We start from the raw sequence: 25,593 nt of genomic DNA, 5'->3' as shown, positions 1-25,593 counted from the left end.
ATCTATGTCCGAAGTTATATCTGGACCTAGCTACATTTCTAAGTAGACAGGCTATTAATTCTTTCTATTTTTCTATGTAATTACTTTTTTGTTTTAATAACTACTCTCTACCACTAACTTATTATATTAATTAGCATGGGTGAATATACTTTTCATAAGATCAAAGCTAACAAAGCCAAGGACACAATCAGAGAAATCATAAAACTAACAATTCTATTAGTATACAGGGTTTAGTAATGTTTCATTTGAATTAGCCTAGTTATTAGATTACATATGTTTTTTAATCAGCAATCAATGACCTTTTTAGACCGGGAAAAGAAAAGATTTTAGAAAGACAGTTATAGTAGAATAAAGTTTGTTGGCCTTGTGAAAGCGAGATAAGGTTCCGTGTGGTCAGCATCCCTTTTAAGTCTTTGTGGCGGCTTCTGGTAGTTGTTATCTCTTGGCAGGTATTCGGCTTCTCTGCATCTTAGGGAGTTTGCTGTTCTCCCCCTGCGCGCATGGTTCCTTGCCCACGCCGGACCTCAGGGACCATGGCACCAGCCATTAGCCCTGAAGGTCACTGCAGGGGGAGGTGCAGCAACGTTTTATAAATCTTTAGCAAACCAGCTCTACTCCTAAAGTTACTCTGGTAAAAATACAGTGTAAAAAACTGTAGTGCAAATGCAAACACTTGGCTTTCCTTCTTGTAGTGCAAATATGTGACTTAAGCTTTGATGCAAGGCATCCACTCCAAAACAGGTAGCTGAAATAGACACACAGCTTAGAAGGCCTAAAACTGTCCCACTTAATCTCTCTGACATCAGGTCACTCTCCCACTACACCGGAGCCAACTGGTCACCCTCCTGCCCCCGGTCATTGTATTCAATATTTCCTTTCTTACAGCTTCTCCACGGCATCCACGGGGTTGCTCACACCCCTATGTTTCATGTTTTATATGTCACCTCTGTGAGGCTTCCTGACCTGTAACGGCCTCTCCCAATGCTTCTTTTCTCCCCTATCCACTTTATTTTTCTCCAATGTACCTATCATTGTCTACCATACTAAACTGTTGCTCATTTATCCGTCCCTTAACATCCACATACAAATGCAATCTCCCACAAGGACAGAGACTATTGTTTCCTTAGTATTCTATCATTAATTCCTAGGCAACCTCCAAGAACCAGCAGGACTTAGTATTTGCAAATAATGAGAGGTGCTTTTAACATGCTTTGCACCAGGCCCATACCACCACACCACACTATAGATGTTCCAGTCATGGACAGTTCAGCCAGGGGAGGGTTTTCAGGGGACAGAAAGGGCAGACACGGGTATTTAGCTAGACAGAAGGTCGACGCTGGGCCAGCATGGGGCGTCTGGACCTGTGGCTCCCCACAGCAACCTTCCTTTCCCTCAAGGGCAGCCAGGGCCCTCGTGCCCGGGTCCCCAGCTCTTCTTTCAGATCATCTCAGGGCACCTCCTCTGCTCATGGTGCTCCACCAGCCTTGGTGGGTAAAGCTGGGTGCCCCAGGAGTGCATGGTGTGCAGGGTACACTCGGCGCCCTGGTCTTAGCAGTATTCCACGGGGCTCAGGGAATTTTGGGGGTGCAAGGCATGCTGGGATCTAGGACCTTGCACACAGTTTATGCTGGAGGCACAGATGTTGACTGGAATGCAGGATGCACAGACCACGATGGGAGTTCAGGACAGGCTGGGATCTAAGGCCTTGCACATACTATATGCTGGGAGCGCAGGGCATGCTGGGAGCGCAGGGCATGCTGGGAGCACAGGGCATGCTGGGAGCGCAGAGCCCGCCTGGGGGCGTGGCGCGAGGGGCATGCTGGGAGTGCAGGGTATTCCGCTCGCGGTGTATGCTGGGAACAAGCTGCCTGTGAGGGAGGCGGAGGAGCGGCCCGGTGAGGCGGGAGGCAGGCTCCAGGCGCTGAGGGAGCCGGGGCCCGGAGGGCGACCCCTGCCCGCCACCTGCCCGCCCTTCCCTCTCGCAGGAGGCGAAGCTTCCGGGGCCTCGGGGGCGTTCCCTGGGGGCGCGGCCCCCGCGTGCGGCCTAAGGCCGGGATCCACTGTCGGCCGTCGGGGAGCTCGCGCGCATCCGGGAGACGCGCCAGGAGCTCCCGACGGAGCGAACAGATAACGGGTGGGGGCGCTCCTGGGGCTTCTGGGGTGCGTGGTGCTCATACCCGGATTACCCAGCTCAGCCGAGCCCCGCGGAGCTTGGACTGTGGCGGCTCTGAGGGGCGTCGAGCGGGGCTCGGGCGGCTCGCGCGCCGCCGCCCTGTGGAGAGCCCCCCACCCCCCCACCCGCGCCGCCGCGCGCCGGGGCCCCCGCTCATGTGACGAATCGCTTCGCGGTGGAGCTTGTGCCGAGGCCCCTCCGGGCCGCGCGGGAGCCTGGGAGGCCGCGGGGCGGCTGACGGTGGGGCCGAGGACGCCCTGCCGGGGTGTGCAGCCCCGCGGGCCGGAGTTCGCTGCCGTTTCATTGCCCTTTGCCTGTCTGCCTGACTCTCAGTCTGTGTCTGTCTGTCTGTCTAAAGGCCCGACTGCAGACGCGTCCAGACGACGGGAAGACATGGCCGGCGCTGCGCCGCAGTCGCTCTTCTTCCTCGCGCTTCCAGATCTGCGCCAGCTCTGCGCTGTCGGGGTGCTGCTGAGGGGCGCGGGCAGCGAGGCGAGGGGCCTGCAGATGACCCTGTGCAGGTAAAGGCAGGTTGTACCGACGGCCTCCGTCCGAAAACGCAGGTGGCGCGCTGCCCGGGAGTTCTGCGTTAAAACACAGCGCTCCACAATTTTAAAATAAATTCAATTTTGACTAAATCTGACCAAGTTTATTGGGCGATGTTTAGGGGAAAACTTTAAAAAGAAGACGAATAAAGAGTGAAATGGACTGTCTCCCCACTGAGATCTCACCTGCAGGACTTCATGGCTAAACTTTTTAATTTAAAAATCTTACAAACATTGATGAAGTCAAGACCCCCGCCCCCCAACTCAGTAAACATTTAATGGGTAATGTACCCTGTTTATGGGTACTCCGGGATATGTGGAAACATTTTAGATTAGTTTCTTGATTTTCAGATCAGTATGAGACACTGAAGAGTATTTCTCCAAAAACTATCTCAAACTATTAGTAGTCCAAACCTGAAGTATAACACCATGATTACTCAGAACACACTGTGTTTTAGGTTTTAAAGATACTCAAGGGTACTCAAAGAAGGACTCTTGGGATCCACTGAGCATATCGTACCTCTAACCAGATTTCTTAGAGAAGGACGAGCACTTATTGCTAAGTGTCAGGATGAGGATGACACTCAGGGCGGCCTCCATTTTCCTCCTCTTCACATAACTCGTCTTCTTCCCAAGTCTCTCTTTTCCCACGCATCTATATCCAGGAGCCCAGACCATTCTCAAGGTGTAACGTGATACCTGTTGAGCACTTACCTACGATCCTTCTAGAAACAAGTAGAAAATATTCAATCAGATATTTGGCTATTTGCCCTCAAAGTGAAAGCAGCCATGCCACAGAGTGGGGTTACTTGGCTCACCTTCCCAGCAACTGACAGGCTGGGACATTGAAGCAGAGACTGGCTGCATCAGGCCTGGCAAAACCCAGCACCCGCTGCACCAGGACTCCTACAAAGGACGCCACCAGAGACAGTTGGCCTCCTTACATCTGAGGCAACCGGCAGCAAGTGCACATGTTTGTGGCTTTTTAAATTTGTTTCCTTGATTGGTAATTTTGAATTTTTTCTATTTCAACTGTACTCCCTTTTGTGTTTTGCCTTGCCCTTTGAAACAAAATTATTGAAGGTAATTTGAATTGTCGTGAGTTTTGTTGTAAGTTCATTTGGCTGTTGAACACGGAACTATTTACCACTTGATTCTGATTTTGGAAGAATTTCCTGTTTGAAGGAAAAGAGTCTACTCAGTAGGTGTAACACAGAAGCACTTGGTAAGGACACTGGTAGAAGAATCCTTGAACTTTTGCCTCCAGTGCTCCCTGGCTACCATTAAAAAAAAAAAAAAAAAAAAACCTAAAGGAAAATGAAGTAAGCAGGAGTTGAAAGACATGATTTCTTCATAGGGTTTAGCCTTCCTCAAGTCTATGCTTTGGGCAGATGAAGTTTCAAAGAGGAGTTGAGGTTCACAGATTAAAAAGATTGGGCAACTCAAATGCAGGGGCCATTTTCCATATAATCTCCATATCTAAGACATTGTAATCCTCTTAATTTCAACCTTGGCTGAGTGCCTACAGTGTTGGAGGTATGCTAAGTAATACAGAAACCTATAATCCCCCCCCTTGTTTAAAAGAAACTTCAACTTTTTATTTGAATTAAGCAATATTTAAAGGATAACAAAGTAAAAACGGGCAGGCACACTTTAAAATGAGTATGTTTCTTCTCCACAGGCAGTTGCTGTTTTTGCATCAAGATATTCTTACATCACCTGTGCCTGGAGTAGTAAACCAAATTTGGGTGGTGATGGCGGTCAGTATTTTAACCTTTTGCAAAGTATTATTGCTAATCATTGGAAGTAGTAGTGATAAGTAGTAATTCAGGTGTTGTAGTTCAAATTGAAAGTGGCTTATGAAAACAAATTACATTGTGCTCTAGTTTGATTCAACTTATATCCTAAGTATAATGATAGTATAACAGGATACTAAGTATAACAACATTATAACAGTGTAAGGGGCGGACTGGGCACAGTGCAGGTTCTCTGATCCCATGCAGACCAGGTAAAGGGGGAGTCAGAGTCCTCAGTAGTTTTGCAGGTTTTTTATTTGGGGTTCACCAGGCATATGGCAGGCAGGGGTGCTGGCAAGTCTTTACTCTATCTGGACTCTCTGGCGTTCGTTCTGCTGCTTCTCGGCTTCTGCTTCGGCTTCTGCTGCTGCTACTGGTGCTGCTGGTGTCCCCCCGTGATGCTGCCCTTAAAAGCACAGTCTTAACTCAGCTGAATCCCATCTACCTATGCCCACACCCTATTCCAGGTGCCCGCCATCAGGCATGCATTCAGGACAAGGATCCATCATCTATCCTGATGGCGGAAGGGCAGAAAAGCCTGACATTTTCTTTACCCTACAAACAGTATAAAATATACACAGACTATGACTTTGTGATATTTAAAATCCATTTTTGTGATTCTAATTTTATATTTAGTTCTTCATAAATGCTAAGATAAAGACATGAATAAAATATTATGACAATTTATTAAGATAGCATGGGCTTAATCCATTTCTCATATTTTGTCCCTTAGAATTACACATAAGTTTCTCATTCCAACATATCCGCATTTGTTTTTAAAGAACTTCAAGTAATTGTTTTTTTTTTTTTTAATTTGGAGGTTTTATTAAGAAATGTTTTACACTTAGTAAAATTAGAATGAGAAACATATTCCCCAGTTTTGTATATAATGATAACTGGGAATGGTAATGAAATGCCAAAACTCTTTATAAAAAAATTACATTATTCTGAGATTCTTGGGTCTGAAAATTCTTTTTTTTTTTTTGAAGATTTATTTTTTATGCACACAAGAACTGGGGTATAGGCCAGAGGTGTGGGTTGTGAGTGGATTCACCAGAGACAGAGTGGGGAACAAAATAGGCAGATTGACTGAAATACACTGCTGAGGGGAGCAGCAGGCAAGTTCAGGAGAGGTCCACCGTGCCATGTCGGTAGCTCCCTGGCTGGTGATCAAACTTGTGCTTCAGTTCGATAGCTTCCTAAGTTGTGTCTTTCCCTTGCACCACCAGGGAGACCCTGGTCTGAAAATTCTTATAGTGAAATTTTAATTCCCCAGAATCCAGTGAAATCAATATTTATTAACAGTGCTAAAAGCCATTTAAAAGCTTTGGATCTTTTATTTTTCTTCTAGGTTATTGTTCTTGTTGATTACATTTTCCTTCAAGGTTCCATCAGCTTTCATTTTCTCATCCTTATTATAGTTTTTTAAGAAAACAAGCTGATTTTGAACAAGAAGACACCTCTTATTTGTGTTATTTCTTCCTTGTAAATCTTTATGGAACAAGGAGGACATTGTTTTAGATTTCTCATAAATTCAAGTATCCTAGTCTTAGCAAGAACAAAAAGAAGAAAATAGCCAACTAAAAATGTATTTTGCTTTCTTGTAAAGATAGTAAATCTGTGAAAAAGTTGTATTCAAAATAGAAAATGAAATGATTATACTTTATATTTTGAAACTCACCTTTTGTTCTTCCTTCAACAACCTTTCCTGGACATTGTTCTGTGTCAGTACACCTATCTTCCTAATTTTTGAGACTAAAATATTTTGTTGTTTGAGTTTGCAGTGATTGAAGTAATGCTCTCATGCACATCTGAGTCTCCAGGGCTGTAACTTCATTGAAATTATGTCATTTTTACTTACTTGATAGTTTCTTTGGGTTAAATTCTTGAAAGTGAGATTGAAATGCATCTTAAACTATAATCTAGACACTGCTAAACTGCTCTCTGAAAAGCTTTACTAGATTACATTTTCACTAAGTGTATGAGAGAACCTCATATGCTAGCTATTTTCAGCCTTTGCAAAATCTGCCAATCTCTTAGGCTAAAAATGACATTTTCTTTTAATTTATATTTCTTTCATGGTGAATTGGACCATCTTGGCCTTTTGAACGTTCTCTAAATTTTCTACTTAGGTCCACTTTTTCTAATGCCTAAGAATTTGTATATTAAGAAAGGTCTTAAATATTTATGGTCTCTCTCACTTTGACACTGCACCCAGATTCCATGTCCATGATTCAGGACCCTCTGTTATAGAATGTTTTCACTCTTTATGGATTGCATTACTTAATAACACATATTAAGTCATTTTTATAAATGTGAATTTTTATTGTAGGTACCATTTTATAAAGCTGGAAAACTTAATGTCTATATTGAAAAATATGGAGCTAAGGTGAGTTTTCAAAAATAATTCCAGATGCTATTTATATTAATTTTGTTTTCAATTTCTTTTGTCATCAAACAAAGATAAGTATTTTTCCTCAGAAATTATTGATCCACATGTAAAGGAGCCCAACTTTTTGTCCTCCAAATTTATTTTATGCATATTTAGTGAGAAAAGAGGATGAGAAGCTTAACTTTTGTTGAGTACCTTTTGCAGGCAATTTATGTAGTAGAATCATTTGATGACGAAGTAATGAAGGCCAGAGAGATGAAAATAGTGGCGGTGACCACAGAGCTGACAAGTGGAGGGACAAAGCATCAGTTGTGTTCACTGTGGGGATGAGTGTCGATTTCATCAAGGGCAAAAGTGATTCCATGGGCTTCGGTTCTCGTGTCACCTGCCACAGGCCACAGAGCCTGGACTGGAGTTCTCACCTGTCTCCACCTGTGTCTCTCAGGCACTTGACCCTGGTGGTTCTAGTGGCCCATCGGGGCATCTCTGCAGCCTCTGTTTCTGCCTCTACCGGGGTTTAGGATCCTGAGCTTCCTGGAGTTCCCCAAGATGAAATGCTTCTCTGGGTTCCAGGAGGAAGATGAGGTCACAGCAGCATCTGGAGGCACTTGCAGTCCCTGTGAGGTCTCACAGCGCTACTCTCAGCGCTCAGTCACATGCTTGGGAAAGCATGGCACTTCAGGGGCAATGAGGAGGGATTTCAGCTAACCCTTTTCACTGAGACACATCTTGAATCATTAAAGGAATTTGGTTATCCTGCAAAGGCCGTGTATAAGCTGTGAGAACATATTTACCGTCTGTCATTCCCTAGAACTCGAGAGCCCTGGCTACCTGCAGCGATTCCCATGGGCTTCTCCCCTGCACTGGGGTCAGCAAGAGTTGCTCGTGGGCTGATGGAGGCCCCTTTGCTGTCCTCTGCCATGAACTTGGAGAATTTCATCTTCTTATTAATATGTTGACTTCAAGGTCTGTTTTGTGTTGGGGTCAGCCTGTTGCTGTTCCAGCTGGACTAGTCCTCAGGGTCCTTATCACAGCAAGATGCCCTCCAGCAGTAACCCTCAGGAAACTTGGAAAAACACAGGTTTGCTACTTAGAAGACCTGGAAATTACACATCACCCGGGTCACAGTGAGGTCAAGGGGGGTAGAGAGTCATGGTGGGCAGCATGTACAGGGGCCTGGGATCCTAATTTTATTGTCCCTAAGGACAGGGATCTAGAGTTTCATGAACCCGTTTATTGGTATGTTCAGATCATCAGAGTGAGAGTTTAATGCTTAGGGAGAAAAACAAAGAGGAAAAAGGAAAAAAACAAGCATACAAGCAGTCCCTGCTGACCAGCTGCCTGTGTGTGGGTGGCTTCGCCTGAGTTAGCCCTCTCCAAGGGTGGCCCTCCATGCAGAGGCCTCAGAGGAAAGTCTGAGGCAGGCACTTGTACTACAAAAGAAAAGTCAAGTATGGGAACTTATAATACAAGGTCAAGCTGTTGTTTGTTTTTGACAAATATGTTATAAAAACAGATAAAACTTGATTTTAGAGACAAATTCTAAATATCAGGAAAGTTATTTTCTGAGCCTAAGAATGGTTGGCATTTCAGTATTAATGCAATAAAAGAATATGCCAAGTTCCATCACTTCATACATATCTTAAGATTATTAAAAAAAAAATTGAAACTTCCCACCCATAGTTCCTATCTTAGTAACACTCTGTGATGTATTTTCTTCCTGCCTTTTCATTCACACCTTTGACTTTATTACTGCAAGGTGCCCATGTCCAAAATATTTAAAACCTCTGTTTGCCATCTTATCCTTCTCCAGTTATTGTTGTGGAGATAAGATCAGGATGAGGCCGGAGGCATGGGGTGTGAAAGAAACCACCAGAGACAGAGTGAAGAACAGAACAGGTGGATTTATTGAGAGACACTGCTAAGAGGAGCAGTGGGCAAGACGGGAGAAGTTCGTGCTCTAAGGAGGATTTGGGGCTCTCTTTTATACTGTTTTCACACACTTTCTAACGTGGGGGCACCAGTTTGCAGTTATCTGTTAAGATGTCTTGTCTCCAGCACTGGCCTTCTGGCCTCTACTTCTGCATTCCCAGAGCTGGGCTGTTTTTTCTGGTCATGGTGGTCAGTTTTATGGCCTTGTCCCCAGGGCAGCCTTCCCCATTCCCTCATCTACTCCAGCCTCCCAAACCTGCCTGCTGGGCAGGGAGGGATTCACCATGGTCATCTCAGTTGCTGGTTCCTCATTGCTGTTAGGTCAGCATCTCCTGTCCTCTTCTCCAGATGTGCAGAACCCAAGTTCCTTGTTACTTGTGGACAGGTCATGCTGCAGCGTGGCAGAACAACAGCTGTGGCTCAAAGTGACTATCTTTGAACAATTCCTTAATTTTAGAACTGAGATGGTTAGCTGTAGTGATGACTGTATGCCTATGCAGAACACCCCTGCCGGCTGGGTGGTGCTCGAAACACACGAGTGCTTTCTCTGAGCTTATAGGAACATGCCAGTTGTTATAAATTTACCCATATTTTCCCTTTACCTTTTTCAGATGGAGGCTGCCCAAAGAGTACTTCCAGTAATTCTTCAAAACTGCCTTTCATATTCACTGATGGCTAGACTCGCTCCAGCCTGGAATAAAACGGGCCATCTCCTGGTGCAAGGTGACACCCTCTCTTGGTTCTGGAGCATTCTGCTCTGGGCCCCTTCTGTTAGGTGCATCTTTTTGTAATGGGAAGATACATGATTTTTAGGGAACAGCTTCTGAAGACTCAGTCTCAAGCTTTCTTAACCAAAATCCTCAACAACATAAATATGTCTCCTTGCTTCAGAGGCCTGCTGTTTTTTTAAGGGGAAGCATTTATTGCATAACACTTGGAATCTAGAAAAAAAGAAATATAAGTTGTAAAGCATTATAATACTGAACACAAATTATTAATATCATTGGAATCAAAAAAGTATCCTGAATTTTGTGTTAAGGTATGATCACTTTCCAAGTATTTCATAACAGGAAGTAATTATTTGAGGGGAGAACTGGGTATTTCTGTGCTTTTAATTGAAGAGATACTTTTTGAGCAATTATATTTTTTCTCTGAGTTGTCATCTGATATTCCTTTATAAAACTGTGTTTTAAAGTATTTCCTTAGTGGGGCCTCCCCGGTTGAGCGCTGGGTTGCAAAGTTGCCAGCAGCTTCTGCAGCGCCAGTTCAATCCCCGGCTGCTCCCCGGCCACCGGAGGAGGGTCCCACATGGCGCGCAGACCTCTCCTGCCGCCCGCTGCTCCCCTCAGCAGTGTCCTTCGGTCCTTCTGCCTGCTCTGCTCCCCGCTCTGGCTCTGGTGGGTTCTCTCACCCTCCCGCGCTTCTGACTGTACCCAGTGCTTGTATAAATAAATAAATAAATCTTAAAAAAAAAATAAAATAAAGTATTTCCTTAGCTTTAATAATTTCATGTAAAAAGGTTATATTTACCAAGCATGATTTATGAGTTATAATAATATATCCTATAAATTTTTTAAGGAAGAGAGTTTCTTTCTCAGGCGGGAAAGCAAAATGCTGTTGGTAAGTACAAATGTGTGAAAATACATGTCAGTAGATAAACCATTAACATTTGTTAAAAAAAAATATGTTACAGATTGAGTGAGTTCTGCTTGTAATCTTGCTCATTAGGTTACATCAGAATTTATCAGACATTTTATAATCACAGATTCACCTGGGAAGTCATCTCTGGCTCCAAATATATAGTCTACCTATGTGAGAAAAATCCACTTCTAGTTGGAATAAAAGCTATATTTTTAATGTCTCTACTTGAAGAACAGTATGACTAAGGACTTTAATTTTGCAGACACTTATGTATAGTTTCCAGAATCATACTAAAAATTCCTTAGTATGTAAGTAAAACCTTTATGTCTCTAAGAACATGATTTTCTATAAATAGAAAAAAGATCTTAAATATGCCGGGTATGATATGGTCTAATCGTCTAATCTAACTCTTGCTGACGTGTGTTGCTGTGTGCAAGGAGATGTCATGAGTAGTAGTCCAGACGCAGCAGGTCGGTGGGGATCCTGAGCCCTCAGTTAGATGGTCCGTCAGCCCTGGGGGTGTGCACTGCCGCATGAGCAGAGCCTCTGTAGCCCCTGGCCTCTGCACTGTGCACCCCGCCCACACTGGCCTCTGTTTAGGTTGGTCAGTGGCAGTCACTAGAGCCAGCTCTGGGCCAGTGGGTTTCATCCGCAATGCGTTGATGAGACCACAGCGGTCAGTGACTGCGGGCGGCAGTTCAGGAGAGCGGAATTCTGCCTCCTGTGATAGACTTTTTCTCCTTTACTGCATCTAAATATTCCGCAGCAACACGCCAAATTGTTGGCTCATTAGATTTTCACACACTCAAGTACATCCTAGTAGTCAGTTCTGCATTGAGAAGCGGAGCTGATCCAGACCTTTACCAGTACCTCCTGCAGTACCTCGCGGGTCTCCTGCGGCCTCCAGGCCCCGCCCCTTTGCAGCAGCCCACTGCCCTGACTTGCCTAAGTCATCTGAAGAGCAGGGTGCAAGCCTTGGGCCCCGGAGGTCAAGACTGTACCTGAGGGCATTTGTTGGTGAAGGAAACTGATGTCATAAGCGTGACGTGTACCTCTCGCTTTTCACTTACAATGAAGCCAAATCTGTGAAAGAGTTATTGAGTGTCTTCTCAACGGTGAGGTCTCATTTTGGTTATTGTAATGCCCTCTGCCCCCACATGCACATCTGTATCTGTCTTGTGTCAGGGCTTTGTCTTCTCTGGGATGTCCCTTCTGTCAGATGTTATCGTGATTGTTTTATTCTGCCTTGTATGAAAAACTTTGCATTTTTAACTGAGTTTCTAGCTCAAATAGATTGCTAAGGTAATTGATTTTGTTACTAAAGTTCTTTATTTGATAGTCTGGAGTAGTAATTCCAGAGTGTTCACAGTTGAATATTTTATTTTCAGTACTAGACATCAATGTAACAGAAACTCACATTTGTCTAAGCATAGAAGTTTATACAATCAGACTGCCGCCGCCTGAGGTACTGCGTGCTTTGAGTTCTAGTTAACATTACGATGTTTGCTACATACTTAATATATTTTTTACTGCTACTAACATAGATTTAATTTTTAACAATAAGAGTGATAAGATGTTTATTGTAAAATGCATACTATTTAATGTTTAATGTTCTGGTATTATTCTAAATCTATTTACCCAAATCAGTCAGTTTAACACAGACCTAATTTTATTATTCCCTTGCTCAAAATCTTTTTAGGTAACACTCAAGACTTTCTAGGATCTTATCCTGACTCAGCACATACTATTTGCCTTTTCTTTCACCTTCAAATATTAAAAGCACAATTTCAGCATAGACTAAATGAACTATTCCCTGATTGACTTAATGCTGCCATTTTTTTTTTTTTGGCATCTATTTTTTGCACATAACAGTTTTTTACTTCTTAGTGGAAGGATGTGTCTTTCATTTTGCTAATTCAGCATAGAACCTCACACACCAGCGATCACTCACTACATGTTTCTGTCTCCTAGGCCAGTGGTTCTTTGTAGAGAGGGTGGAGGGGGAGACAGTTATGTTGCTCCCTATGAGACATCTGGTCATGTCTGGGGACAGTTTGGGTTATCACCAAGAAGGGAGCAGGGGGGATTTGTTCGTGGCATTTGGTGCCCAATGCCAGGACTGCAAGGACCCCCATCGCCCCCCAACAAAGAATGGCCCAGTCTGAAGGGTCAGCACTGTCAGGCTGAGGAATTCCAGGCAAGGCACAGAAGGCTCTCCCTTTGCTTGGAGCGCCCTCTAATGGCTGCCTTTTCTGTCCATCCCTTAAGGGCCAGCTTTAAGATACTCCACTCATGATTAAATTTTTGATGACCTGTTATGTTGAGTCAGTAGGGAGTCAGATTTGAATGGGATCTACTTTTCCACCATCAAAAACTTGCTGACCTGCACTCAGGTAACTAGAATGGGCGTATTAACAGGAATACCTCAAACTGACTGGAACCTTCCCCAAACTAAGCCCAAGTGACCACCCACCATCTTTTTAGCCACATACAATTCTGCACCATAATCATGTGTTTACTGGTAATTTTAGAGTTGTACTCATTTTTATGCCCCATTTTACCTTATAATAAGGTCCTTGAGTAGTAATTTTGCATCTTCCTGCTTTTGAATTTTCTGTAAATGAGAGCACGGTTTCATATCCTGAGCCTGCTTGGTCCTGAAGTCTGTGCCTCACTGTCTCCATTTCCATTGCTCTAATTTAGACTACCATCTTTGGTCCTGGCTATTAAAATAGTATCCATATGAGCCTTCTTTTATTTATTCTCTAATTCTTCCTCAGAATCAACAGAATTCTCTTTCTAAAACAAGGCCCCCAACCAAAAGATTTCTACTACTGCAGCATTGTCAGTGTGAAAATAAGAATGAATTCTTTGGATGGGCATTAGAAGTAGGAAGTTAGATTTGAGTACCTGCTTAGAAGTAGGGGCTAGTTCACATAAGGAGACACGTTACATTGTCTGTTCAGAAAGTAAAGGCAGGCATCAGCTGTCCCTTGGAGTGCATGGTGAACCGTTAGGCCGCTGACCAGTCTTGAGGAAAATCTGTGTTTGAGAAAGACCGATATAAAACATTAAATCTGGTACCGGGGAGTCTCCAGTTTTGTCTCTGAACAGTGTAGAGAATACCCAGAGGATTTAAATTCAAATAGATGTATGTGAGAAATGCCAGACATTTGGACCTGACACCTGCTTTCTCTGAATTCAGTTTGGGTGGTTGTCCTCAGAGGCCCACCCCCACGGCAGCCAGTCCTCCCTGACACTCGTGGTCGTGTCTGCACTGACCGTCTTTTTCTTACCAGACAGCTTGCTGTGCCTCAGGCCCATGTGCAGCACAGCTCAGGACAGCACTCCCCTCGCTCCCTGTTAGTCCTCGCGCACGCCTCCCGATGCTGCGCCCAGCACATCCGGACTTCCTCTGCCCTGCCACCCCGTAGCCATCAGTCTAGCAAATGCCGTGGGCGTTCCGGGAAGGAGTCACTGAGGGTGACTTGTCCTGACACTAAACGCTTGGCCGGTTTAGCCGGGACTCCAGCTAAAGGAAAGGGGTTGGAATGTTGCTTCCCCAAAGCTGCGTGATGCCAGACCGAGGCGGCTAGGGGGCCTGAGCCACTCTCACTAGTCCCGGAGCAGTTTCCTCTCAGCTGCTAGGACTTTGTTTCCCTCCTCACTTGGGGTCTCGCTGTAGTTTGACTCCTTCTAAGGAAACACTCCCCCCCTCACGCCCCTGCGACGTGTCCCAGGGTGGGCAACAGCAGTGTCGGTGGCCCCGCAAGCTCACATGCCCTGCGGGCTGAGGAGAGAAGCATCCAGGAGGTGGGAAAGGGGTATAAAGGTGGTTGGGGGTATCCTGTCCCCTCCAAAAGTCCAGAGAGAGGTATCACCCCCCAAAGCCATCTTTCAGTTTAAAAGAGACTTGGTTAAGATGCTATTTCCACACAATGTAAATACCTTCTTCTGTTCTAAATTAACATCATCAAACTGAAAGCCAGTTGAAATAAGTCCAAAATGGGGGTTTGGGTTTGGAGGGTGACAGGGAAAGCAGGTGACAGTTGCTACACTTGGGCAGAGAAGCAGGTTGAGCTGAAACATTGACTGTCAAGTGATGATGTCAGTGACCATAACTTAGGCCTGATTCATCTGTGTGTGTGTGTGTGTGTGTGTGTGCGCGCGCGCGCGCGCGTGTGTCAGAGAGAGAGACGTTTTTCTCTGTCAAATTCTTTCGAGGACTTACATGTTCAACCTTATTTCTATTCAAAGCTAAGCGACTTTGGTATTTCTCAGAGAGTAATAAAGGATTTTGAGACTAATACGGATGCTGTCATTGAGGGACATTCGATTTTAAGCAACTGGTGCTACATTTTGCCAAGGTGAGGTTTCAGCTTGTGGTTCCTCGGGGGCTGCGGAAATGCTACTTCTACTTTGCTTTAACGTTGTTAGGTGCAAAGTATAAACCACTTTTGTGAATTTTTGAAACTGAATTTTGCCTCAAAAGTATGCTGAGACAACATAGTCATACCTACAGAAGGCATCAGCTGCAGATGAACTACAATAATTTTATTATACATTTATCTTTTTATCGGGTCTCATTTCAAAAGCAGCAAAATTTGTAGTGATTTCATTTGAAATGACTGCTATCGCCATAATAGCAATAAAACCCCATAAACTTGTGTGTCGTAATTAGCGATTCATTAGCATCTGGGCTAGAGTTTGTACTCTCTTAACATCAATAATACCACGGAGATGAAATGTTAAACTTCTTAGGAGCAGAAACTTTAACTGGTAGCAGACACATCATTTCATCATCAAACAGGGAAGAGGCAGACGGGGCGTATATTTGACTGCGATTCATTCAACTCTCCATAGACATTTTCTTCAAGCCGACAATTCCCAGACATACTTTTGTATGGCATCATTTTATCAGTCATTTTTTTTGTGTGTATGACTCCATTTAGTTTTTCCTTATAAGGTTTTCTTGTTAACGTTTAATCCAATGTGTATTTGGAACTAGAAGCAAATGATTAGTTTATTACATACATGTCTGTTGGTAATCTTTTTTAACACTTTCAAAATCACCGTTAACTTGTCAAACTATACTAAGCGTTGGCACATAAAACTTTACCAACTCTTATCTTTCATAGTATGAAAATGGGACAAGTACTAAGTGTTCTTCACACCATGCCCCCGGACTGTCCTTTTCACTCCTTCGATGATTTCCGGATGCACTGGGACACACTGGTAAGGGGTACAAATATGCGCTACCCTAGAAGTTACTTAATTTTGCTTCTTGTCTTAACCCCAGTTGAACTTTCTCTCAAGAGGACTTCAACTTTGTGTTTAAATTTTAGTATGGCTATAAGCTTCCAGAAGATTGTAGAAATTCAAAAGTGTACTGCAGCATCTACTTCAAAATGATAGGAGGAAGGACCTTCACATATCCTTTGTGTGAGAGGCCTCTGCCGTGCGCGCGGCCTCCGGTCCACCCGTGCTCTCGTCCGTTCACCCTTCTCTGCCGGCTCGAAGCCGCTTCCCTCTCTGCTTTTGATCTGCTTGCATGTTCTTACTTTGCTTGGAATTTCCCTGTTCTTATATGAGGATGAGCTTAAGAATGATATTTTTGTAATTTGAACAGCAAAAGAAACTTTAGATAGGAAAAAAGGTCCACTTGATCCCTAGTACACACGCCATCATAGGGTTCTCCTGAGCCAAGGGCGCCCCCCAGTGGCATTTAGGACATTCCTGAAGAACGAAATTAAGGATTTATCTTTTGCAGAAGATTATTTTACAGACCAAGTTTAGAGGCTTTCACTTGGCTCAGCGCCAACGCCCCATTTATTTAAGAAAATATCTTTCTTAGCATTGTTTTTAAAAATCTGTTCACGAGGGCTCTAGTGCCCAGGTGAAACTCTTCAGCCTTAGTTAGCAGCGCGCTCACCGCCCCACCTGTGCGCAGCCTCGCCAGCGGGCCGGCGGGATGAAAGGACAGCACAGCGAGCCGGGTGTTCTCGTCCTGTGTGCTGCATTTCCTGACCCGAACCTTCATGTAAAATGAGGTTGACAGATAGCTAGTCTGCCTTTTCACTAGCTGTCACGATGTTATTGTGAGTCTTGAGAATTTTTTTCACCAGGAAATGTAACTCCTTTCCTCAAAGAACGGCTGTTGCAGCTGAACACAATCTGTGCGTGTTGCTTCTCAACCAAATTTGTGCTGCGCTTGGAGATGCGACCTGTTTATTGTTTGCTGCACTTATTTTATCCTCTCTAAAGCTCACATAGGTTTTTTTACAAATCGTTTCTGGGGTGATTGGCTTGCCAGCTTACAGAGAAAGCGAGAGTGTAAGGACGCAGCGGGCTGTCCCCGTTGGCGGCGTTAGGAGGCGTGCAGCGCCCGGAGAACACACGCTTCGCTGCTTTGTCGCGTGTGGAACAAGCCAAGGAAGGAATAGGTTTTCTAGATGTCTTGCAGGATGGATTTATTTATACACTGGTTTGTGTACTGTCTTAGCAGGTACTTGTTTCATGTAGTAACATTTCCTCTCTGCGTCCACAAATGCCCCGTTGTTCTTTAACACCAGCACGTACCCTCTCAGCTGCATCAGAAGCCAACCCGTGCAGTTCTTTCCAAGGGTGGATCTGGAAGGTGTATTGAAAAGTTTTCTTTCAGATTTAAAATCTAAGCTGCCGCACATATGTGGGTTTCCCATAAAGATGACAGCTGAGCCGTGCTACCACACGCGTGAGCTCACGAAGCCGTCTGCGCAGGTAAGCTGTTACGCACCGGCTAGTCCTCCAGTGCCACAGCCTGCCTCGCTGGGGTTTCTCACCCTCTGTCATACTGGAGTGCTTTGCCCTCAGTTGATGTCTTCCTGATAGTTATTCGTTGCTGCTCTTTATTTGTCACTGCCACGTGCTCCTGTTGCTGTAGTTAACACGGTGCTGTGACAGCTGTTGCCCGGCGAATCATGAGCTCTGGGACAGGAGAGGCAGCATAGTCACCTTCCTTTCCCAAGTGCCTGGTATATAGTAGTTGTTCATTAAATATTGTTGAATGGGTAAATGATTAAATGATCTTATAGGGTTGTTTGATAACATTTGCCTCATACAAATCCAAGTTTACATTGAACTTTTGCTACGTCAGTTGAGTCTGATTTATTGAAAAAGCTTTTGAATAATTCCATTTATGGAATGGAATTAATTCAGTAACGTTCACGTTGGAAGATGATACGCCAAGTGAAATTTTATTTTCAAAAAAAAAGAATAGATAACAGTTAGGCAGTGCCAGTGAAGAAAATATGATGACTTGTTTTTTACACACTATAATGAGATCTCTTTGTCAAAAGAAAACCAAGTTGAAAGGGAAGTTTATGAAGAAAAAATCTAAGGCTATTTAAGTTTTTCAATCGCAATCTTTCTCTTAAATGACAAATTTTTCAACAGTTTTACCTAATTCATGTACAGTATAGATCAGAACTACAGATTGATAAACAATGAAAATCCTGGCATTATGTAGCAAATATTTCAAAATAAGTCAAAGAAAAAAGAGTGAAATTATGTTGTCGTTTCTTGATGAGCAACTTTAAATGTAGAAATTACATGCATGAAGAACCGAACTAAAAAAATACACAACTTATTTATGTAGTAAATAACAAGAATCTTCAGCTCACAGCCAAGATATGATAGAAAGACGGCAGCGAGGGCCCAGGCACAGAGACAGACTTGCAGAGTCATTCATCCAAAAAAGGTTTCCCATTTCCAAAATGTTTCACCCTCGTCAAAGATAGAAAAGTCGGAGAGTAAGAGAATCTTTGAGGAGAGATGGGGTGCTTGCTCCCCACCAAATACGTTCCTGGGCTTCTAGGGAACTACTGGAGCTTCTGCTGAGACTCTAGTGTGAGGAAAACACCAAGCAGACCAGGCCTGGCTTCTGTCTGATGTCACCAGAGAGTGAGAAACATCATGGAAGTCAGCGTGGTGAAGCCACCTAGCACCTAGCTCTCAGCTCTCTCTCAACATTTTTGGGTGGTGGGCAAGCTGGATTTTAAAGAAATCCAAGAAATGTTTTTTCCATCTGTAAAGACTCTAGTGTGCATTTCTAGCTTATGAAAGTTTATTAAAAAAATCTTAATTTGATAGTAATTCCTCGACATCTGGTGCCAGATCATACACCATTCTCCATTATCTCAGAGATTCTGTTTTAGGGGTTTTGTTGATGTGTCTCTTCGGTCTTCCTCACTCTGCACCGCTCCACATGCACTCCCTTTTTATTATGCTGGTTATTTGTTGGAAAAACTGGATCATTCGCCCTGGAGTATATGCCGGATTCTGGGTTTGCCTGACTGCTTCCTTGTGTTGTGTCATTTACAGTCAACACCTTCTTCTAGACTCCATGTCTCCTGCACCCACGCTTAGAGCTCAGCCTCCCTGAGTTCTGCCCAGCTTTAATCAGAGACACTCAGGTGACACATACACAGAGTCAGATTTTAATAAATCAGACACATTTGATTAGTCATTTTGGCAGTCCCGAGTATTATCTGATTATTCCCTTAATTGTATATATCCATTTGATATCCATTCCTATTTAAATATAGGGTAAAGCTTTTGGCTTTCCTGTATTATTATGTTACTATATAGGATGTGTGTGTGTATATAGTTGTAGAAATTAAAGATCAAGCCACTTCCCCCCCACCCTGCCCCAAACCAGGTTTTCTAGCACATCCAGCAGAGTAATGGCAGTAATGTAGGGAAGCACGTGTCTTTTGGTTATGACTTTACAAAGCTTTGGTCTGTTGACCATTTTAGGGCCTGTGAATTATTTATGGTCTCATCTGCTGTTTACATAGGCCCTCTTTGTAGTCTTTTTATAAATTTTAAATATAAGCCTATATCAACCTATAAATCCCCCCTGGGCTGTTGACTGTATTTTAGAAATTGAAAGACAATAATTGATACATGCCGGGCTAGGGGGCAAAACAAACCCCCGGAAATTATTTTCATCATGAAGACCAAACAGGTGTGAGCATGAACATGGTTCAGACAGTCGAGATAAATGTTACATCAGGACACGAGTAAGCCACTCTCTCAGGGACCTCCTGCAGTGAGTTTTCTTTTGGTGTCTCAAGAGTATGTGTGTCTCTAAAAGTCTCTGTGGTTTATGACACCCAAGAGTGTGAAAACGTGACTAATTTTTGGTTTTCTATAATTGAATTCAACTTCATTTTTTAATTCTGTTCTTGTCAGGTGGTAAAAAGTTCAAGTCTAGGTACTTTAACATGATTGGTCACTTCTGATGACGAGACAGCTGTTGTGTGCAGGGAAGAGCCTTGTAGGGTAAGCGCAGTGGCGTGTCAAACAAGGATGTCACCTTGTTTGAAACAACAGCTGTGGACACAGTTCAGATGCTGCCATGCCAGAATAGGGCAGGCCTAGCCCAGCTCTGACTGACATCAAAAAAATGCAGAAGTCGGGACAGGCAGGAGAATAGTACCTGACTGGAAGACACCTGCAGGCCAAGGGCAGAGGCCCGGAACAGTCTTTCCTCAGAACCCCAACTCACCAGCACCATTAGGTTGGAATAAAGCCTCCAGAACTTTGAGACAATACATTTCTGTGGCTTGAGCCCCCCAGTTTGTGGCACTTTGTTACAGCACCCTAAGCAAACAAACCCAAACCCCTTCTGATGCTTGCCTTCCCTCAGCCTCGCTGTCTCCAGGGGTAGAAACCAGCTCTTGTATCTCAGTTAGCTTCTCTATCTCTTCACTCAGGGCCAGGAAACCCCACTGCATTCTTGTGTGCCCATTAGATATGGATTTAAAAAGTTACCAACACCTCCCATCACTAGATGAAGGGATAAACAAGATGTGGTATTTCCATGTAATGGAGTATCATTCAGTCATTGGAAGGAATGAAATTCTGACACATTACAACATGAATGAACCTTAAAAACATGCTCAGTGAAAACAAGCTCGCGACAGGAAGGTCCGATGACTCCACGGAGGTGGTGTGCCTCTGTGGGGTGCAGTCAGAGAGAGGCGGTAGAATGGAAGTCTTCAGAGGCCTCAGGGAGAGCCAGAGGGTAGGAGGAGATGCTGCCTCAAGACCCCTGAGTTTCTGCTGGGGATGAGGACAAAGTTCTGGAGATAGGTCGTGGTGGTGATCACACAATAGAAGCACAGTGGGTGTGCTTAATGCTGGCGAGTAGGACACCTGAGAATAATTAAAGTGGGGAATTCTATTTGATATTAGGTGTGTGTGTATCACCACAATTTTTTTTTTAGATTTATTTATTCATTTATTTATTTATACCAGCACTGGGCACAGTCAGAAGCGCGGGAGGGTGAGAGGATTCACCAGAGCCAGAGTGGGGAGCAGAGCAGGCAGAAGGACCGAAGGACACTGCTGAGGGGAGCAGCGGGAGGTGGCAGGAGAGGTCTGCGCGCCATGTGGGACCCTCCTCCAGTGGCCAGGGAGCAGCCGAGGATCGAGGCTGCGGGCAGCCTCACAACCCAGCGCTCAACCGCCGCGCCACCAGGGGAGGCCCCATTAAGGACATTATTACATTAAAAATTTTTTCCTAATCTCTATCATTTCAGGAAAGCAAAGTCAAGCCACCCAATCTGACCACTAAAAGAATGTTCCCTCCCTCCCGGACTCTGGCCCCTTCCACAAGACCCGCCTCCGCTCCAAGTCTTCCGCAGGGTTGGGTAGCAGAGGACCGCCAGGTGGCGCCGCCGGCCAGCCAGCCGAGCCCTGGTGTGTCCTCCACTCCTGCCGCCCAGCCAGGATCTGCCCAGAGCAGAAAGAAAGCCCTGCCCAACCAGGCACAAGTGCCCTTGGAAGTTCCAGTGCCCAGCGGGGGAAAGACTCGAGTGCAAGACACAAATTCTAGTTCCCAGAGTAATGTCGCCCCTAAGTTCATACCAGTTTTCAAAAATTGCTTGTCAGGGTCAAACAAAAGTGTCTTACATCCTGGCCACCAGAAAAGAAAATCATATGTTGTTGCAGAACCTAAGTTGTTTTCACTGAATACCAGTGTGATCCAGGGCGACAAGGCCAAATTAGGTCCAACTATTAAAAAAAAATCTAATCGGAACATGCAGATAAGTGCTGGGGATTTAAGTAAGCCTTCTGGGTCTCTGCCCGAAAGAAATGCGCAATCCCACGAAAATGTAACAAAATATCCCCCGTCTAGTGGAAAATTATCCACTGGGAGTAAACTACTCTCTAATAGCTCAGTATTTCAGGTGGCAAATAAAGATTTAGGTGTAATGACAAATGCTGCTGACTCCCAGATAAGCAGAAAAGAAATTTTAAGAAGCAAATATATAACACAGGTCGTAGGGAAAGGCCACGAGTCACTGAATGTGAAAAAACATCCACATATTTTTGAATCAGACTCAGAAGAGCCCCAACTCCTGCAGCAGCAATCTGTAGATCAAACTGAAGCTGCAGTAGGTGACCCCAGATCAAAACCAAGCAAAACAGCTCACAGGTCCAAAAGAAAAGTATGTCAAGAATCTTCACAGCCGTCAAAGAAGCCTCATTGCAATGCTGCCCATTTTGGACCGTCCAGTGCTTCTAGGGGCCAGGTAAAAACCAATTTACTCTGGCCTTGTTTACCATGTGACAGACCTTTGAGCCCCCTAAATAAAGATTTACATCATTTGCTCAAGATCATCTAGAAACATAAAGACACAGACTGTCTATCCTAATGCACCTGCTGGTGTAACCAGTTGATTCACAACAAGACCTAACTCTTCGTTCTGATTACAGAGACGTGAGTCGGATAAGTCAAAACCCAAGAAATCCATCGTCCTTCGTCCAGCTGATGTGGATGTAAAAGAAGGAAATGTCCGCCAGGTAAGGGAGGTGGCCTCTTTTCATTTACTTTTCTTGGTGTTACCCCAAGTAGGATTGCCATGTTTAGGGATTCCCAACCTCGTGGTAAGGAGCTACATTTAAATTCCTTGATGCTTTAAAATCTGCAAGGAAGTAGAAAATGTTGGGAAGAGTACGGCTCTTGAAAAAGGCCTGTGCGCAACAACTATTTCATATGGTAAAGGCCCCCCAAGATAAGGGGGCGTGTCTCACACTGCCTCCCTCCTGCTTTGTCCTGGGGTCTGTGCAGAGTAACGGGAGGGCTCGAGGTAGCAGGCAGCTAACGCAGTCCGATCCCACAACCGCTGGAATGTGTGTGCCCCCTTTGGGATGCCTACCCAAGATAATTAGCCTTACTTGACATTTCAAAGGTTAATTATTAAGTTAAAATTTACTTCGCAAATACCACAGTGCTCCAAAAGTCCTGGCTAAGGTTAAACTTGAGATTGAGCTTGGTAACTCAGGGTCTGTGGCACTGAATTCACAAAGCCAGGCATCTGGAAATTACATTTTCTTCCATTCTGCCATCTGTGCTATTCTAAGAACAAACACATTACTAAAATATCCACAAATATTTTTTGCATAGAATGACTGGAATACTTTCAATTCAAATCCTTTATAAACAAACTACTTTTGTTTCCCAACTGCCATTTTTTTCCTTAATTAATAGAATTTCCAACCTGATTTGAATTAACTGAAAGGTACTTAAGTCTCTTTCTATATATTTTATAACGTTATATCTCATGTGGCTTTTGACATTTATATTCTGGTTCATTTAGTTGGTGTTTGAGGGGGAAAAATGTATGTGCTAGAATGCCTTAAAATTTTTCATTTTCATTTTCAAATAAATAAATCTGTTCCAGATTTCATAGTTTTTAGAAGCATAGTTGACCTTGAACAATGCAAGGGTTAGAGCTGACTCCCCCCCCCCCACTCCCACCCCCAAGCCTCCACTTGAAAATCCAAGTATGATTTATAGTCCCCCTCCCTCTGTGTACATGGATGTTGTTGGTGGAATTTGTGAAAGTGGAACCTGTGGGCAGAAAAGTGCCCCACGCCAAGGGCCGTGCCGCTCACACCCGCGTTATTCCAGAGTCACCTGTGTGCATATTCCTGCTTTGAATTACTGAAGAACTAAAATAATTTTCAGAGTTGAAGTCATTCCACAACCAAATAACGACTTAGTAAAATTACAGGACGTCGGTATAGAAAGTAATTCTCGCCAAATATAAAATTAATGCATGCCCCTGTAAAAAAAAATATGGGTGATATAAAACAGTTTCAAGAAAAAAGTAAAACAGCTGTTCACTGTCTGGTCTCTGGCAAACCCATGTAAGTTCTTGGCAAAGACGTAGGAGTATATCGAAGCAAATAGCAGACCTTTGGTCCACGTTACAAATAAATGAGCTACCAGATAAGAGGAGAGAAACAGAGATAAATAATAAAGAACCAGCAGAAAACTAAGTATCATTTGAACTTTGATTTTTAAATATAATCTGTATTTGCACCTCCCTAAACCATGGCAGTTGGCAGCAGAATACACCTGAGCGCAGCCTCCACCCTTAGATGTGACCCTCGCGCTCAGGGTTACGCCTGGTGAACTCACTCACTGTAGTCTTCACTGTAACATTGATTTTACAAAGTATCCTGAATTACCCCTCTTTTCCCATGACACCATTTCATGGGGATGCATCTGGTTAAAGCCCATTTGCTTGAGCCTTTCTCATTCTGAAGCTGGCGCAGCGGCAGCGAGTCACCGCAGAGAGCGGGAGCGCGTCCCTTGGCGTGCAAGGCCGTGGCGAAGAGCGTGTTCCTGAGCTGCTAGCCAGTTCGTAACCTGTCCGCGCCGCGGGGACGCGTTCCAGCTCTGGAAAGTGCCGTCCCTGGCTGGTTTGTCCCAGGCTGCCTCCCCCACCCCACCCCCGCCATTGTCCACTCCCCACACCTCAGCTCATGATTAGACGGAGCAGAACAGTGAAAAGAAAGTTCACTACTTCAGCCGCGCCAGGCTTCCCATCTTTATCTAGAGTCTCCCTGCAGCCGCTCCGCACCGCTCGTGCTAAGACCTTACAGGGCACTGTTTCTTTTGGATAAAAGTTAATCTACGTGGGAAAAGCTGATTCTAGTAGCATCAGTTTTTCCGGGGCCAGGTAGGCTTACTTTTCCTGTCCTAATGTTTGTGCTCAGGGAAGCTCGCTGTAGGGGCGCACACTGTGTGTCAGCACACGCCCTGCCACGCTCGGTGAGTGAGTCGCTACCGAGACACACGAACAGGCTGACCGGTGGTTTATTTACGATTCCATGTTCAGAGAAGAGATTCCGGACAAGTTTGCTGTGCTCAGATTCACCAGAGAGATCGATGAAGATTTTGGTTCATTTGAAAGATTGTGTTGAAGACCAGGATAATTCCACATCCAATTAAGGAAAACCAAATTGTATTCCCTTGTTCCAATTTTTAGTCATTTATATGCATTGTGGGCCTCCTCCCCCCAGATTATTTTTCATATTCCAAAAAATGTATGTTAGTTTCAGAACCATTATAATTTTATAACCATAAGTAAATGATTTAAAGTCTGCCTGTATCCAGAATCTTAAAATATTAGCCAAAGTTAATGCTGAAAGCCATCTCCATAGAAATACAAAAATGCTTTCCACCTACTGTGTATTTTCAGTATTTGTTGCTTACTGTATTTGTGTTTGGTTTTATTTATAGTTTTATTATATACTGCTAACATCCATTACTTATATTTGTATTTGTTGTTTATTTACTATAGCATATAGGTAAAAAATACGTGTTTATAAACTAGTTCTCTGACCAGTTTTTGCTCTGTTCTAAGTTGTGTATCATTTGGTGTGATGCCTGAGCTGATAATAGAGTGGGTATTTATTAATACTTAAGTTTCTATTTATAAATGTTTTAAGATGTCAGGGTCATTATACATGGATGTGAGCTTTGGCGGCTTCCTTGTGCACCTCAGAAGCGGCGGTGGCGCCCGCATCACAAATCCAAGTTGCGAAGCTGTGTGTCATGGGACGGGTTTTGATTTTGTTGTTTTCAAGGGGGTGGAAGCCATCTGGGGACCGTCTGCCTGACCGCTCACAGCTGGGGAGAGGATGAAGTAGGGTGACTTTATACACGTCTGAACTGTCTGTGACTAGTACCTTACAGTGGAAACTTCTATTTGAGGGTGAGAAGCCGTCCTCCCGGCAGGCAGCCTGGGTGGTGCTCTCACCTATCAGGGT

General features: G+C 44.1%; 1 protein-coding gene across 1 annotated transcript; it reads left to right on the top strand.

Annotated features, from left to right (window-relative positions):
• Positions 1-1,814: 1,814 nt before the first annotated feature.
• On the top strand, positions 1,815-25,175 carry CUNH18orf63 (chromosome unknown C18orf63 homolog). The gene is made up of 14 exons (XM_054693989.1): positions 1,815-1,895; positions 2,532-2,694; positions 4,400-4,478; positions 6,847-6,903; positions 9,450-9,561; positions 10,417-10,458; positions 11,868-11,944; positions 14,737-14,846; positions 15,618-15,714; positions 15,825-15,910; positions 17,055-17,238; positions 21,066-22,061; positions 22,246-22,332; positions 24,660-25,175. The coding sequence occupies exons 1-14, from the start codon at positions 1,817-1,819 to the stop codon at positions 24,711-24,713; spliced, it is 2,223 nt and encodes a 740-aa protein (XP_054549964.1). The 5' UTR covers positions 1,815-1,816; the 3' UTR covers positions 24,714-25,175.
• Positions 25,176-25,593: the final 418 nt, after the last annotated feature.

This window comes from Talpa occidentalis, unplaced genomic scaffold (genome assembly GCF_014898055.3).
Source record: "Talpa occidentalis isolate TD23 unplaced genomic scaffold, MPIMG_talOcc4v2.1 talOcc4.13, whole genome shotgun sequence".
In the NCBI taxonomy this organism is placed as follows: Eukaryota; Metazoa; Chordata; class Mammalia; order Eulipotyphla; family Talpidae; genus Talpa; species Talpa occidentalis.
Note: the sequence above shows the minus strand (reverse complement) of the source record. Positions and strands in the feature narration are given on the sequence as shown.

Bases quoted from the DNA above. Each gene is read 5' to 3' on its own strand.
- CUNH18orf63 (XM_054693989.1), top strand. From the start codon at position 1,817: ATGCTGGGAGTGCAGGGTATTCCGCTCGCGGTGTATGCTGGGAACAAG. The intron at 1,896-2,531 runs GTGAGGCGGGAG...GTCTGTCTAAAG, and splicing joins GGAGGCGGAGGAGCGGCCCG to GCCCGACTGCAGACGCGTCC. The intron at 9,562-10,416 runs GTGACACCCTCT...AAATTTTTTAAG, and splicing joins GGGCCATCTCCTGGTGCAAG to GAAGAGAGTTTCTTTCTCAG.